Source organism: Besnoitia besnoiti, chromosome II (assembly GCF_002563875.1).
Source record: "Besnoitia besnoiti strain Bb-Ger1 chromosome II, whole genome shotgun sequence".
Taxonomy (NCBI): domain Eukaryota; phylum Apicomplexa; class Conoidasida; order Eucoccidiorida; family Sarcocystidae; genus Besnoitia; species Besnoitia besnoiti.
In genome coordinates, this window is record NC_042357.1 from 2,936,848 (window position 1) to 2,952,122 (window position 15,275).

The 15,275-nt window shown below is 59.5% G+C and overlaps 2 protein-coding genes across 2 annotated transcripts; one reads left to right on the forward strand and one right to left on the reverse strand.

Moving 5' to 3' along the window:
• Positions 1-1,534: 1,534 nt before the first annotated feature.
• Positions 1,535-5,834, forward strand: BESB_037640 (NPL4 family protein; the record flags this gene model as incomplete). The annotated part of the gene is made up of 10 exons (XM_029362350.1): positions 1,535-1,699; positions 2,129-2,297; positions 2,624-2,844; positions 3,235-3,453; positions 3,642-3,802; positions 4,148-4,283; positions 4,699-4,779; positions 4,903-5,001; positions 5,315-5,389; positions 5,631-5,834. The coding sequence occupies 10 exons, from the start codon at positions 1,535-1,537 to the stop codon at positions 5,832-5,834; spliced, it is 1,530 nt and encodes a 509-aa protein (XP_029221315.1).
• Positions 5,835-7,606: 1,772 nt separating this feature from the next.
• On the reverse strand, positions 7,607-15,014 carry BESB_037650 (putative protein c14orf29; the record flags this gene model as incomplete). Its single annotated transcript, XM_029362351.1, has 12 exons — positions 7,607-8,437; positions 8,867-9,642; positions 9,895-9,967; positions 10,421-10,872; positions 11,252-11,336; positions 11,679-11,786; positions 12,085-12,230; positions 12,644-12,739; positions 13,054-13,124; positions 13,532-13,595; positions 13,958-14,081; positions 14,997-15,014. The coding sequence occupies 12 exons, from the start codon at positions 15,012-15,014 to the stop codon at positions 7,607-7,609; spliced, it is 2,844 nt and encodes a 947-aa protein (XP_029221316.1).
• Positions 15,015-15,275: the final 261 nt, after the last annotated feature.

The following is a 15,275-nucleotide window of genomic DNA, read 5'->3' on the forward strand; positions in this document are numbered from 1 at the left end:
CTGCTCACTGCGTGAACGACCATAGGGGTATTTGCAAGCTGCTGGCCCCATTCACTGGGCCTCTCTAATCAGAATAGAGGTAGCCAGGGTGAGCTCAACATAGGTCACATGTTCCTTGTGTCTTTAGCCGACACAAGACGCCACTCCGCTTCTTTCTACCCTCCCCCTCGCAGCCTCTGCTTCATCGTAGGAGACCCTCCGGCATAAACGAAACCGCGCCCCGAAAGGCGGCATACAGGTTGTCTTCACGGGGAAGCGCCGTTTTGCTTGTGGTTTCCTGTTGCTGCGCTTGTCTCCCGCATGCGCGCACCTAGACTCGCAATTGGCCCGATAAATGCATTGCAATTTCTTTTCCCTTCACGTTGGGGACACACTCTGAGAGTTTTTGGTCGCTCTTTTCATCTCACCACGGCAGCCGTCGCGTGCGGCGACTGTCCACAAGAGGCGCTCAGGTCACATGCGGCGGCCGGGAGGGGTATTTAGTGCTCAGGGTAGACCGCTGGATTACCCTTCCCGGTAGCCACGTATACACCTCAGTTTTTCTTCATGATTTGTCATCTGAATCCAGTCTTCCGCGGAGCTCTGGGGGCAACCCCTCCTTTTTGCTAGACGCGTGGCGGGGGCTGATGACTCTTCAATGACCGCACGAGGCACCCAGCGCGCGCGACATGCATCTTTTCGTTACTGCGTTCTGTTGTCTTCACTCTCTCCGAATACCCGTCCCTGCCCGTGACTTCCTCGCGTCTGTTTCCGCGAAATCTCTTTTGAGAGAAAAGCTCGAATTCGTGTGTCTTTTGCGGTGGCGTGTGCACAGCCTGTCTTTTGTTGGGCGCAAGTGCCAGACACCTCTGGGCTCTCGCTGTTTAGCGCTTCCTCGCCGCCGAGCGAAACAGATCGCTATTCAAAACTTGCCGCTTACGCCTTCCGGCAGCATCAACGTCCAGGGAGCGCCGCTCGCGTCATTTATTCTCTTGTCTTCTCTTTCAATCCTGCGGAAACACCTTCCCGTCCTCGCCGTCTATTCCGCCTTGCCGGTCGCTTCTCATTTGGCGGGTGACCTCTCCCTACCCCGTCACCCGCCCCGCCTTTCTCTACGAGGGACTGAATAGAAACGCTTGTGGTTCCAGATTGTATCTTCTGAGTGCTGCTTCGTTTCATTCCTCTCACGTTGTCTTCAACCCGTGCTTCTCGCGCTGACTTTGGCGCGCGTAGCCCTGGTCTGCTCGCCTTGCCTCTACAACGTGCATGTTTTCTTCGCTTTTTTTCTCTTCGTCATTGTTCCCTTCGCTCGCGTTTAGGGTCGCTTTCGTCATCTTCAACTCCACTCGGCTCATATTTCTCCGAACGCAGACGCATTTGAAGAGAGCAGCTGCGGTCTGGTCTCGCGGGTTGTCGCTTCGTCTTCGAGTCTTCGCGTTGAGACCGGCGTCTGAACGAATCCATCTGTCTCTATGTTCTCTTTCTCCGGTTGATAAGCGCGTTGCAGTCGCACGCTTCTTCGATCCCAGTCTCCCTCGTGTTTCTAGAAGACAAGATGGCCTGCAGAAGCATCGTGCTGCGGCTTCGCACGCGTGAAGGCCACAGCCGCATCGCAGTGCCTGCCGGCGCCTCACTCGCTTGCGTACAGGAGAGAGTCGCCGAGCAGCTGCAGGTGCCTCAAGACAAACTCGAGATCTTCCTCGACCAGGAGCACGCGCAGGTGAGGTGGGGAAAGCGAAAAACGAGGCAAAACATAAGGGCGAAGCGACGCAGCTTCCATTCAGAGGACGAAGAAGGCTAGAGCAGGTAGACGCGCAAACTGCGACAGCGGTGTCCGCATAAGCAAAACACTTGGGGTTCAGAAGTGCTCGCGGATACGGGCAATCTTACGGGCCGCAGGCAGGATACCGTAGACTGGCTATTTCGACCGCAGCTCGAGCTTCAAAGCTTCCGGCAGGCACGCCGTGACTGGAGGATCCCCGCGGCTGCAAGTCGGCGAACAAACTGCGCACTCCATGTTTCGACGACTGTGGTGCCTTCTGCAAGCAGAGGGAAATGCGGAAACATTGCAAAATTAAGAGTCGTTTCGGCTTCTTCTCACTCGTGTGTTGTCTCTTTTTCTTCGTTTCCTCGCGCGTTGTCTGTGCAGCGTCTGCCTCCGTCGACTCACGTGACCCTGGCGAGCGCAGGGCTCGCAAACGGGACGATGCTTTTCGTCAGAACTGCCGATGCGACCCCGAAGATCTCTGCGGGGAGTCTCCCCCGCGCGGCGCACATGACCACGGCCGACCTGCCCCCCGAGACCAAACCGAAGGAGAGTACGCCACCGCTTTGAAGGGATCTCGCTCCGCCCTAGAGTGCAATGAATCGCAGCTGAAACTCACCTCAGCTGAAATAGTCCTCCGCATAGGGAAACTTCCAGGCTTTTGGGCAGTTAGACTGACTCCGCGTGAGGGGGACGGACTGCGTGCTGCCCGCTCTTGAAGCCGCCTCAGTGCATCCGCACGCGGCGCATCGCGTCACGCGGGCCTGCCTCCTGTGAGGGCGTATAGTCCTCACATAATGTTGCATCTTCGCCTCTCGCTGCGCGCGTCTCCTCTGTCGCGCAGAGCAACTCGTGTTTCCTGCGCTGTGCTTCGTGCAGATGCCGGGGCTTCGAGCTCTGCCTCGTCGTCCCCAGCCCCCCGTAGCGCCCAGCCAACAGCCGGCGGCGCCAGCGCGGGCTCGTCGGGCGAGAGCGCCGTGGCTGGCGTCAACTTCAAAGCCTTCGACGCGTTTCTGCGCGAGCGGAAGTTCGCGGTCAACGACCTGCCGGGGTGCACCTCCTACAAGCCCCGGGTCCTCGAGGCTGGGCGGATGAACAAGGTCAGGCGGAGACTCGGAGTCTGAGAGATCGGAGCGGGAGAGGGAGGGGGGACGCCCCCCCCCCCCCCCCCGCCCCGTCCCTCGTCGACGGGTCAGGCGCAGAACGACTGTGGCTGGTTGGTAACTCCCCGTCTCCGAGATGATCCTGCAGCACTGTTTACACTGGCTCAGCACAACTCAGGAGGAGATTGAGCCTCGAGCGCGCCGGTGGGCGGCTCAGATCCTTTTGCACGGCACGCACCGCAGAGACCCGAGTTCTTGATGAAGTCGCTGGCTGCCTCAATCTTCCGGCCCCCGGTGCCCGTCTCTGCCCTGTCGATTGAATCTCCTCTATCAGAAGAGCGTCGCTCCCATCGGCTGTGTGTCTGCGGTTGCGAATGTTTTGTTCAGATTCCTGCGACAGTGACACTGAAGCACCAAGTGTACAGACACGTGGACCATCTGGAGATGATGAACGTCGACGAAGTGAAGAATTTTGTGCAGTTTTGGCAGCAAGATCTACAAATGCTTCAGCAGCGATTCGGGTACATGTTTGGCTACTACGTCGAAGACCCGCACTACCCCGACGGCATCCGCGCCGTCTGCGAGGCGATCTACGAGCCGCCGCAGGTGAGTAGGCGACAGAGTGGAATGCCAAATGCTGCGGAGACTCTACGGCAGCGAATCGCAGCGAAGGGAGGGTCATAGGGAGAGAAGGCTGACCCCGTGATGCAGCTGAGGCGAACGCTCCGAGCGACAGACGAAGGTGGGAACGCCAGCCGCACCCTTTGCCCTCTCTCCGTGTTTCGCCTGTGCAGGACAACAGTTTGATGTCGATCGACGTGAAGAAGGATGACGAGGAAATCAAAATTGCAGAAAAGATCGCTGAGCGACTTGGCCTCGAACCTATCGGATGCATCTTTACGCACGCCCCGAGGGAGGAGCTGCTCACGGCGGACGAAGTTGTAGACCTCGCAAAGTGCGTCTGTGCTTCTTGAGAGCCGTCTCCTCTGCAGACGCAAATATGAACCGCCAATACCGGGCGATAGCTCCGCCCTCCGGACCCTCCCTCCATTCATGCATGCATGCATATATATATATATATATATGTACGTGCTCAGAGATTTGTATGCAGGTGGATTTTCTTGTGCCTGAATCTTACCTGTACCTCCTCAGGAGTGCGCGTCTGATGGGTGTCTGTTCAACATCGATTTCCATGTGCGGTCGGCAGTACATGCGAATATGCCTTTCCTCGGGACTCGCGCTGATTCAGGGTTTAGGGTTCGGACCTTGAATGCTCGGATCAGATTTTGTTTTGCCTCAGGATGCAGTTGGAGCGTCAGTTTCATACACACTACACTGGCTACCCCATGAGCAAATACGTCTGCTGCACGGTGTCGCTCGACAAGTCCACGCGCGACGGAGAGGCCGTTCCCAACGCCTTCATGGTCTCAGACATGGTGAGCGAACCTTTCTTGGATCGGGCAGATCTGCGTCAATTCCGGCGAGTCTGACGAAGAAAAGTGCCGACGCCAGTAGCGCGAGGGAGTGAACAGCGAGCAAAAAGGAGAGAGGCAGACGCTTGGGAAGCAGAAGAGAAAACGCGAGGAGGGACTTGAAGGGTCCGGCGAAACGCCACGAGAGGGAGGACCGGTCGCCGAGGAAAGCAGAAAAGAGGCAGGCGAAGCACGGAAGACGCAGGCAACGAGAGTGGATTCTAGAAAGACAAGGACGATGAAAAGCCGGATGTCGTTCGAAGAGAGGATCCGCGCGTGGAGACGACGGCGCAGAAGCAGAAGGCGAGTGTGTAGAAGGGAAGGGTAGGAGGTGACCAACTTCTCTTCTGGTTGTGTCCTCGTTCCGTTTTCCATTCAGGGTACGGCTCTCGTACGAGACGGGGTCATCTGCGACAGGCAGCCCGACGATACGCACATTCAGCTGCGCGCTCCAGCCAAGGTAAAATACAGTTCTCAAACCGTGAACCCTAAGCACCAGAAGCAAAAATGCGACGACTTCATGTTTCACGTCTGTGTTATTTCATGGCTTTCCGCTGTTTTCTGCATGTTCACGTTCTTCCAGGGCGAGCTGCTTCCTCAGATTCTTGAGTCTGGGAGAGAAACGACCAAGTTCGACGCCAGCTGGTTCATTGTGCGCGTAAATGAGTCTGCGCCTCGCAAGGTGAGGCGGAAGAAGGAAGGAAAGGAAATAGAACGCATTCTCAACAACGGCAGGTAGTCTGAGCGCGGTGTGAAGAACCATGGAAAGCTAGTTTCATATTTACTTACTAAAGCAGCACTGCTTTCCCCGGATGGGGGGCCTTCGCGCACACCGGGCGTCGCTGGGAAGCCCCTGAGGCGGTCATCGGCTCCCTCTCGTTCTTCCCGCGTGCCTACCGGCTCCACGGCGTGTTCCGATTGTCTTTCGGTTCGTTTCCGCGCTCTCTTCTTGGTTTCATGGTGTCTGTCGTTGTCGTCTGTGCATGTGCCTTCAGGTTCGTTCGTTTTTCTGCTCAAGCAGTTTCCCGCGCGCGAATCGGCTGGTTCATCAGACGCCGAGAGACATCACGGTGAGCGGCGTTTTGATATCCGAGTGTCAGTCGTCTCTGCTTCTCAGCGTTTGTGCTTGCCTGTCCGTTCCTGCCTGCGGGCAGTCTCCTCGGGCCTCGGTGTCTGTTCCGTGACCTCTGTAGATCAGCTGCTGACGTTTCAATCTGCGGTATATGCGGTCGTTTCGCTGCGTGAAAAGCGGCGTGGTTAAGACCGTCGACCGTCTGAATGCGCGGTTCGTGTGTGTCTCTGTACGCGCAGGACCACCTCAATCGCGCAGCCGCTCTCGCGGGCACCGGCGCACATGCCAAGAAAGAGAACTGGAAGCGCTTCGCAGACTTCCATCTCCTTCTGTACGTCGCGAGGCTCTTCGATCTGGATACGGCTTTCAGCATTTGCGACTGTGTGCGCAACAGGGAAACCGTGGACGAGGGTCTCGAAGATACACTCAAGTCTTTGGGCTAGCCATGAAGCGAGAGGAAGTCGAACGCGTGCATGCACCCGGACATGCCTCACCGCGGGGCAGGGCGGGGGGAGGGGGGGGGCAGGCGGAAGGGCGGGTGGTGTCGCGCGTAGACGTGGTCGCGCAGAATGCTTTCGCTTGGCGGCCCCTTCACAAATATTGCTCTTTCTTTGTTTTCACGTGCCTCGCTCTGCGGACTGATCATGCATTGTCTGGAGCGGACTGTCGCAGCGTCTCGTCTGCGCGTGAAGGACCAGCTCGCTATTCCTCGCGCCCAGTTGTCTCGCGTCCCGGGGTTACTCGCCCCTAAATGTCCACCCTGGAAGGCTTGTAAAAGCTGCGCTGCTTTCTGCCGAAAAGGTGTTTCATGTGTGTGCCGGAATGGAGCAGCCGCTGAAAACTCGCGGCACACTGCTCAGGAAACGCGCACTGCACGTGAATTGCAAAGACTTCCAAGCCTTTCGGACTCGAAGATGTGGTGGAGGCACTCTGACTCGCACAGCCGTTAACATGCAGCACGCTGCTAGCTCTTGCCTAGCGATGAACAACCAGATGCCGAGTTGTTTCCTAGATGAGGAACTCGTATGATAAGGCCTATATATATATATGTCAATCGGAAGAAGAGGGCACGCAGGTTTGCCTCAGTTTTGTCTACAAAAAGCTATAGGGGTTCATGCGCTGGACAGGGGTGCTTTATACAAAGAAGTGCTGGCACGGCTACCGCTCCTCCATGCCGAGATGAGCGAAGATGGCGAGCCTGTGCATCCGTTCGAGCCGCACCCCCTCCGCACCCTGTGGCTCACATGCTCGATTCTGTTTTCCGCTGCCGGGCATTTACAACCGAAAACCCTGAACCCTACTGGAACAAATCCCAAAGCCGGTCCGCTGCAGCCCGTCTGTGGAGGGGACGTTATCTGTAGTCGCGTGTCTGTGTCTACAAATGACTGCATGCCACACTAACACCGCGGCAACGATAAGCTCTCGTCTAAGTGCTCCGTGTCGCCTGAAAGATCTCGATAGCTGCTTGTGTTGCGGAAAACCCGCGCCTTCAAGCTTATATCGAGCCACCGCCAGCCGTCACAAACGATCGGTCAGGCCCGAAATGAAGAGTGCGGCGCCTCCCGCGTGCCTTTTCGCCAGTGCATGACGAGACTTGAAGAAAAGAAAACAGATTCACAAGGGAAACAAAAAATGTGTTCGTTGTCTGCAAGAAAGAACAGGAGCGTCGGCCACGCACGAAACAGTGAACCGTCCCCCGGCTTCGGGCGCAATGAGACAGAGAGCGAGCGGAGGGACTTTTCTTCTTCCCTTGCCACGTTGGCAGCTTGCTCGGTCGGCGCTGCCCTGTGCGCGGAGGGCGCCGAGCGCGAACGACGACAGCGCGATTCAAACGATGCCGCAGCAGACGTGCGAACACACACTTCGCTGCCGCTTCCCGACCCCCTCCCAAATACTCCATCCCACCGTGTCTCATGCCGAGATACCGCGGCCTGAGGAGCCCCCAGACCGCCGCGGTCTCCTGTCTCGCGGCTGCGTTGTCCCTCTCTCTTTCTCTCTGCCGCGAATTCTCATTGGACTGCGTCACCAAGAAAGGAGCGAAGGCGAATAGAATCTCAAGGCACCGAACCCACCCTTCACTCCCACCTCCAGCGGCTGCGAAGACCTCTGCTCCAGACCTCTCGCGCGCGCCGCAGTTCCCTGTGCCGCCCCAGGGCCCTTCTTCCTGCACTGCACTCTGTTCGTCGACGGCGCTCACGCAACGGCCTCGAGATTTCTAGCCGCCAGGGCGGGAGTTCGTTTTCTCCCGCGAGGCGGTTTTCTTCGAGAAGGAAAAAGAGAAGACGGGGCGGGAGAACGACGAGCGCCCAAGTGAGGCTCTGGTCGCGGTCTCGGGGGCCGCACCGGCCTCTACGGCGGGCACCGGCGGCAGCGACGCGGGGCTCGTGCCCCCCGCCGCTGAACAGGGGGGAGACGAGGACGAAGACGACGGCGCGGAGGCCGACAGGGGCGGCTGCGTGTGCGGCTCGGAAGACCGCACCAGCGGCGTCAGGCGCACCGGAGACGAGGCTCTGGCGCCATCGCCTCGTTGGACGGCCGCCTCTGCGCGCCCGCTCGCTCTCTCTGGGGCGCTGCCAGCCCCACTCCGCTCGGCTGCCTCGCCTTCCTGCGCGCGCGTCCCCTCTGAGCGAGACCACCCGTCGTCTCGGTTTCGCCCGCGCGACGCCCCGAACGAAAACAGGCGCCGCTTCCCCGAATCGGCCTCGCCGTGCCTCTGTGACCCGCCTGCCGCCTCTGCCGCCTCTGCCGCCTCTGCCGCCTCTGCCGCCTCTGCCGCCTCTGCCGCCTCTGCGCCGCTCTGCAGGCCGACTCGTGGGGGCTGCGGGTCTGGCTTGCGCGCGGCGCGCTCGCCGCCGAAGCCCGTCGACGACGGCCGAGAGAGGGACCTATCTCCCTCCGTTTCGTTGAACGACTGAGATGCGTGGAAGCGGCTGCTGGAGCTCCCCGGCCCCTCCTCGCCGCTCAGGCTGCGGCTCTGCGACCGCCGCTGTGAAGCAAGGTACTCCTCCAGAGACAGCGCCACCGCTCGCTGCACGATCTCGTCTTCCTGCCCACGCATACAGCACGACCAGCGGAATGCGTGTGGGAACGATGCACCCAGACGCAGCGTAAAAGCAGGCCCAGACACAGCACACGGCGGCGGCAAACAAAGCGTAGGTAGCATAAACGAATGCGAAGCAGAAGCGACAAGAACGAAGAAAACGCGAGATGAGGAGCGCCCGAGCACAGGGGAGGGGGGAAGGTTGTGCCGCTCCTCCACCGGCGCTTAGAGAGAGAGCTCGGCAGGTGAACCGGGAAAACTCGCACGCGGAGCGGCAGCGCTGGATTCGCGCACATGACGCGCCCATCGAAGGACAATACGTGCAACGCGTCACCAGCCGCCGCCACAGGCGAGAGAAACTGCGACATTGCGACTGAAAATGCCTCCATGAAAACGCAGAAAGGGCTCCCGCGAGGCTCGGTTCACAAAGCTTACGTCTTCTAAATTTCCACCGGCCGCCAGGAAGCGCAGCGCTCCGTGGTCGTCTGGGTAGAAGCCCCACGCTGCCTCGGGTCGCCGCATCTCGTTGAGTCCGTGTCCATTGTTCAGGAGACCGTAGCCGCGCCTGTCTGCATCGGGGGCCTCGCTTCCGTCGGGCAAGTCGCTGCAGTCCTGCGTGCTAGCCCGGAGGTCGTCTCTTTCTCTCGCGTCCTCGCCGCGCGCTCGGCGCAACCCTGCGCGATCTGCGTCGTGCCCGCCTTGTCCATCCTCTCTCTTTGGCGTCTCCGCGTCGCTTTCTCGGCTTGCTCTGGCACTTCTGTCGCTCTCAAAGAGTCCCAAGACGCCCTTCTTTTTCTTCTCCCCCGTGCGCCGCTCGCCGCTTGCGTCGCCGCGGGCCTCGGGGTCTTCGTGGCTGCGCACCCAGCGGAAGGCGCTGGCGACGCTGCGGACGGCGTTCTTGCTCGACTTGAGCTCCTTCTTTTCCCTGCCCTGCTCCGAGAGCTGGGTCGAGCTGCTGCTGGAGTGCCGATGCCACAGACTCCGCGGAACCGGAAAGAGCGAGCCAGACCGGCCGGAGCGCCCGCGGGAGCACGACCAAGGCGCCGCGGAGGACGAGGCCGAGGACCCGCACTCCTCGCCGCTTCTTCCGAGCGGAAAGCTTCGGCCATCGTCCCGCGCGCGCCGCGGAGACAGAGACGTCTGTCGGGACCGGAGGCGCCCGGCTCCCAGCGACGACAGCGACGAGTCCTGAGAGAGCAGCGAGACCTCACCTGCAGCCACGCGCACCGGAAACCAGAAAACAGACGTACACGGAAAGAAAGCTCCCGAGACGAGCGAAGAACGCCAACACACAGCAGTCCGCTCGTCGCGGCGAGCGCAGGCAGCTTCTGTGTCGGCCCTGCCACAGCGAATCAGCTCTAAACCCTAAACCCTGAAGCACCTGCGCGCGAGGCACCTGCGAACATGCCCTCGAGGACGCAGTCACATCTGAGTACAAAGCGCTGCGGGCGCTGAGAACTTACAAAAGCCCTTCTCAGAGGGGGCTCGGTCCGTCGGCGCCGAGCGGTTTCGGTGCGTCGCGGAGGTCCGACGACTCTGAAGAGAAAACGGCGCCGGCAGAGAGTCGCAGCGAACAGCGGAGAGGCGTGAAGAGTCGCCTGCCAGCGACTGCGGTGGAAGCGCCGCAGCGCCTTTCCACAGCGGAGACCCCCCGCACACTGCAAACGTCACCGCGCCCCGACGCGAGGCCGGCGCCTGCGCTGCGGCGGCAGTTCGGCGTCCGCAAGGCTCATCAAAAAACGAGCCACGCTCGAATGCCCTACATGGAAACGCGACTCGCGCTACATCGGAGACGCAGAAAGACGAAACTGGATGCCGCATCCGCCTGCACCCGCAAAGTAGGCGGCGTCACAAGCCAGCTGCCGCCCAGAAGAGTGTGCGCCTCAAACGCGCAACAGGCTTGGTCAGGAAGCGCGACGGCCAGGAGGGCCGCAAACGCCCCCCCCCCCCCTCCCCCCACCCTCCCCCCCCGGCGTGAGGGCGGCTTACGTCGACTCCACCGCCTCTTTCGAACTCTGTGAGGACGGAGTCGCTCTCTGTGGACCGGAGGGAGGTTTGCCTGCCGCCGGCGTCCGTGAACTCGTCGTGGCGCGGACTGTCTCGGCGCGTTCTGCCGCCGCGCTCCCGCCTGCGGTCGGCGGCCGTGTCGTCGCCTCGTCTGCCGCGCCCGTGACTCGAGTCCACGGGGAAGAGCGAGAAGGGAGAAAGCGAGACGCATTTGATGGACCGGTCCTCGCCATCTTTTCCGGCCGCGCGCAGCGCCTGAACCGTCAGGCAGGTATGGAAAAAAATCGCCGCCGAGTCGTTCAGAAAGCGAGGCCGCACGCTGTTGTGGTCGCCCGCCACGTGCAAAATGTTCCTGTCGCCCGCGTACTTGGAGTAAAGCTCCTCGCCATGAGAAGGCAGAATAAATGTGTCTTCGTTCGCAACGATAAATAGCGCTGAAGGCAAACGCCCAAGACGAAAAAAACTGCGACAGCGCTGCCACATCGAGGCACACAGCGCCCACACACGCGGCATACGTCCGGAGGAAACCCGCGGCGACGGCGGAAAGACTTTTCAGGCGCGAACCCGTCGGCAACGACGCGTTTTGGGAGGCCGAAGAAAAACGCGACACGCGATATGCGGTCACCGCCATGCAAGCTCGCAAACCTGCACTACACGGAGAGAGGCCTCCAAGGCGGGAGTGGCCCTGCACGTGAAACCTTTCGAACCCTGTTTGGCGCAGACTCCGCCGTCGCCCGCCAGGTTCGCATCGCGTCCGCAGAAACATGGGCTGCAAACCCTAAACCCTCAACTGACGGGGCAGCGGCCTCTCACCTGGGATAAAGGTGTGACCGACGTGATCAATCGGCGCGAGGTTGTTAATGTCGAACGACGCCTTGTTGATGATAGTTGTGCGGACCTACAAGCACATATCAGTCCAAAAAAACATTAATTACCCTCTTGCGGCCGCAGGCCTGCGAAGTCGCGCACGAGGCAACCGGCGCCCCGAGAGGAGACACTCGCGCACAGCCAGAAGAGAAAGAAAAACTGCGACAGAGAGCGGAAGCCAAGCGCAGAGCTAAGCGTACCACGCCTCTCCAGGTAGGCTAATATATATCTATACTGGTAAATGCATATGTATGGGCGCAGATGGACGCCAGTCTGCATGACGAGGACACTACAACCCGCGGGCATGTAGTGTGAATGAAGATTCAAGGCATGACGCCGCCGAGCTGCAACTCAAGAGAAGCGCCTGCCTCACCATGCCGAGAAGCGAGTTCAGAACGAAACGGGGCAGCTTCCACGCCACGACGACACTTGCAAGCTCCTCCGCCAGCCGACGCAGCGACGAGAACGGCGAGTCGAGCACCTGCGGAGAGACGAAAACGCACATTCGGTCTTTATGCTGGCGCATCCGACAGGGCGAACGCCACAAAGAGAGAAGGACTCCGCAGAGTAAGGCGAGGCTGGACAGAAGCGGCAGCTCAACGAACAGCCTGCGCTCCGCGAAAAGCAATACAGTTCTCCACGGTTCGTCTAGAGAGAGCGAGGGTAGGGGCGAAGTCGCAGAGGCAACAGGAAGGCAAAGCCCTGAGAACGCCGCAGGCCTTTTCTCAGAGAGCGTGCGGCGGGGGAGTGCGGTGCTCCACAGAGCACAAGGCACCCACCATTCCTCCGATGGACGGGTCGCGGTCTGCATGCAAGAGAGCCGTCACCGCGCCCATGGAACGGCCCCACAGGCCGATAGTCGAGACACGGCCAGTCGCCCGCAAGTGCTCAATCACAACGTCCAAGTCCTCGCGCTCCCACCAACCTGAAGAAACAACCTCAACAGACTCGCTTCGAGGCTTTACACGAGTACTTGTTTCATTGCGAGCGGTCAACAAGCAGTGAACATGTCGCTCCCCGGTGCCACAGGAACCCGACCATATATATATATATATATACGTATCTATATACGTATCAACGTAACATCTTTTCCTCTCTCTTCCTGCATGGCCAGGCACCTCTCTATCTGTCAGTGCAGTCAGACAAACATACATGTATGCATACACATATATGTATAAATATTTATGTATGCCCAGGCCTGCATGCAGGTACGTCTGGATGATTACAGGCATACTCGCTTCGCTCGGAGCCTTGCCTGGGACACCAACAGGGCTACTGCAGGCGGCAATCTGCCCTGCGCGCGGCTCCTTCTCCGCCCGTGGCCTCCCTCGCGCTTACCCAGCGAGACATAGTTTCCCTCTGACTTGCCGCTCCCAGAAAAGTCGAACGCGAAGACCGTGATGTCCTGCGGCAGCAACACCGGCAGCGTTCCCACTGCACAGCCGCACGCACAGACAGGAAAGAAAAGAATCCAGCAGCCAAACCGCCAGCGCGAGTGCGCGACGAAAACGGACAAAGACGCAGTACACCGCCCCCGTAAGGGCCTCGCACGGATATGCATGCCACGCAGCAGAAGTCTCGCGGGCCTGCGACAGGGGCGACGAGACGAGAGTCGCAGCCGCACACCGCAGAGCAGATGCATGAGGCTTCCGAGGCAGCGCCGGCGAGAGAGAGAGGGAGAGAGAGCAAGCAGCTATACGAGGGGAGAGTTGATTACGTTGCCCCGAATGAGTCTGCTGGCAACTTACGCGCCTCAACACGCGACGAGCAATTGCCGTGGAGGTACACCACGCACGGGAGCTTTTCTTGCACGCGATACCTGTAAAAAACAGAAAGCACCACAGAAACGTATACAATGGTATGTGTCGCTGTCTGCCTCCTAGAGTGCGCAAGCCGAAAACACCCCACGACGGAACACGCAGCCAGAAGAAGGGCCGCTTAGCACGCGCAGAGAGCCTTCAGTCAGCCGCTCACAAAGCATTTTTGACGCTCGACTGCCTGTCGCTCTACAAAAATATATGTGCGAAAAGGCACGTGTGTAAAACGAGGCGTGCGGAGGAAATTTTTGAGCAAGTATCCTCCGCACTGCGAAAAGCCGCCAGCGCACTGGAGGACCTCAAGCCTCTGGTCCCCGGAGTCGCTCGTATTCTTTTCATGTATACAACTGTCAATTCGGGTGTCTCCCTCCCAGAAAAGTTGTGTTGTCTTCGAGGGACTCCCGCTTACTTGTCAGTCGGCTCGTAGTGGCTGCACTGCAGGCGCTGATTTCGCCTGTTGATGAGCTCCAGGTCTGGGCAGACAGTAGTTAACGGCCACGCTGTGTGAGGGGGTATGTTCGATTACAATATCCAACTACATTAAGATTATTCCACATCGGTTATGTTTTAGGCGTAATATATGGATTCCTGTCCTACCTCATCTTAACAGCGAGAGAAACTACTACAAGCCGCGCAGCGAGGTGCTCGCTAGAGCAGCTGTTGCAGGCTGCGTTTTTTCGCATTGCAGACCCAGACACTGCAGACACAGAGCCGCTGAGGACAGGACGGCCGTGGAGCTGAACTCGTCCCTCCTCTCGCTGCCACTGTCGTCTTCCCTCAAATCCCTCCGCTCCCCCCCCCCCCCGCCCCCCGCAGAGAAGATGCGCAGCGGTACCTGTGCGTTTGAACACCTTCCGTGCGAGCGCAAAGGTGGGCGGTCCGAGGTCGCGCTCTGTGTAGCCGTCATCTCGCGGGGGACGGATGATGAAGTTAACCAGCTCGCCATATTGCTCGCTGACCTGCAGCGCAGAGAGGAACACAGCGCGGACAGGAAAGTCAGCGCGACAACGAAGACCCAGCGCGAGCGATTCGTGCGAGAGACAGGCCGCGCGCAGCAGCGGCCTCTTCTGGACACGCCCGCAACTCACCGACGCCGCGCAGGCCGCCTGCGCCGCTGGACCAGCACGGAGAGAGGACGAGGCGCGGACGGCCTGAGGGTTTAGGGTTTTCGCGGTGAAGTGATGGGGAGCACAGACGGGCGCGAGAGCAAGAGAGAAAGAGACGCAAACGAAACCGCGGACGGCGACGGGGCGAGAGCTAGAGAGGAACAGGTGGATACAGAGTGTAGCAGAGACAGGCAAACTAAAGGAAAAAGGGAGTAGCTAGGAAAGCAGGCGGCAAACACCGAGAGAGCCGCATAGTAAGGCCAAGAGAGGTACGAAAGGAGAACATCGCCGAGGCCGCAGTCCCGCCGATGTGCGAAAGGAGCGGGAGATCGGCAAGAAGAGAAACGGACTCGATGGAAAGAGGCCGGAAGCTCGTTGTAGAAAGTATATGCAGAGATATATAACGTGCGTGATGGTCATAAAACACTTCTTGCCATTATCCGCCACTGTCGTCGATCCCCTCTCCATTTTGCCATGCTCTGCTCCAGGAGGATCTGCAAAATCCTCGCTCGCTTATCCCGGCTTCGCTCCCATCTCTCCCGCCCTCTCGTCTTGTTCCTTCCGTGTTTTTTCTGGCACCGCTGCCATCGGCGTCACTCCCCCTCGTGTGGCTCCTTCGTCCTCACTCCGACTCTGCGCGCATCCGCGGCTCTGTCTGAGTGTTAACCTTGTTTTTCCATCCTCTCGTTCCGCATTCTTTCTGGCTGTCGATTTCCTCCTATATCGCCTTTCCTCCCTCTGTAGCTGGCCATTCCGTTCAGAACGTACCCTGGAGAAGAGCGCCATATTGAGGAGCGTAGGCAGGAGGAACGTGATCTCTCGTCAGTAGAAGATGCAGACAAGGCGGTTGAAACTTCCCTTCTCGGTTCTGTGCGCCGCTCCTGTTAGGCACCACCCGCCACGAAATTCCCCCTTTCGATTCCAGCGCGCCACGCAAGGATACCGCTTCGTCACGCCGGGGGCCTCGAGGATCGAACCAGAGTGCGATCACTCACGCCAGAGGAAGAACAACGACGACCGACTGAAAATTAGAGGGAAGAGTCGGTC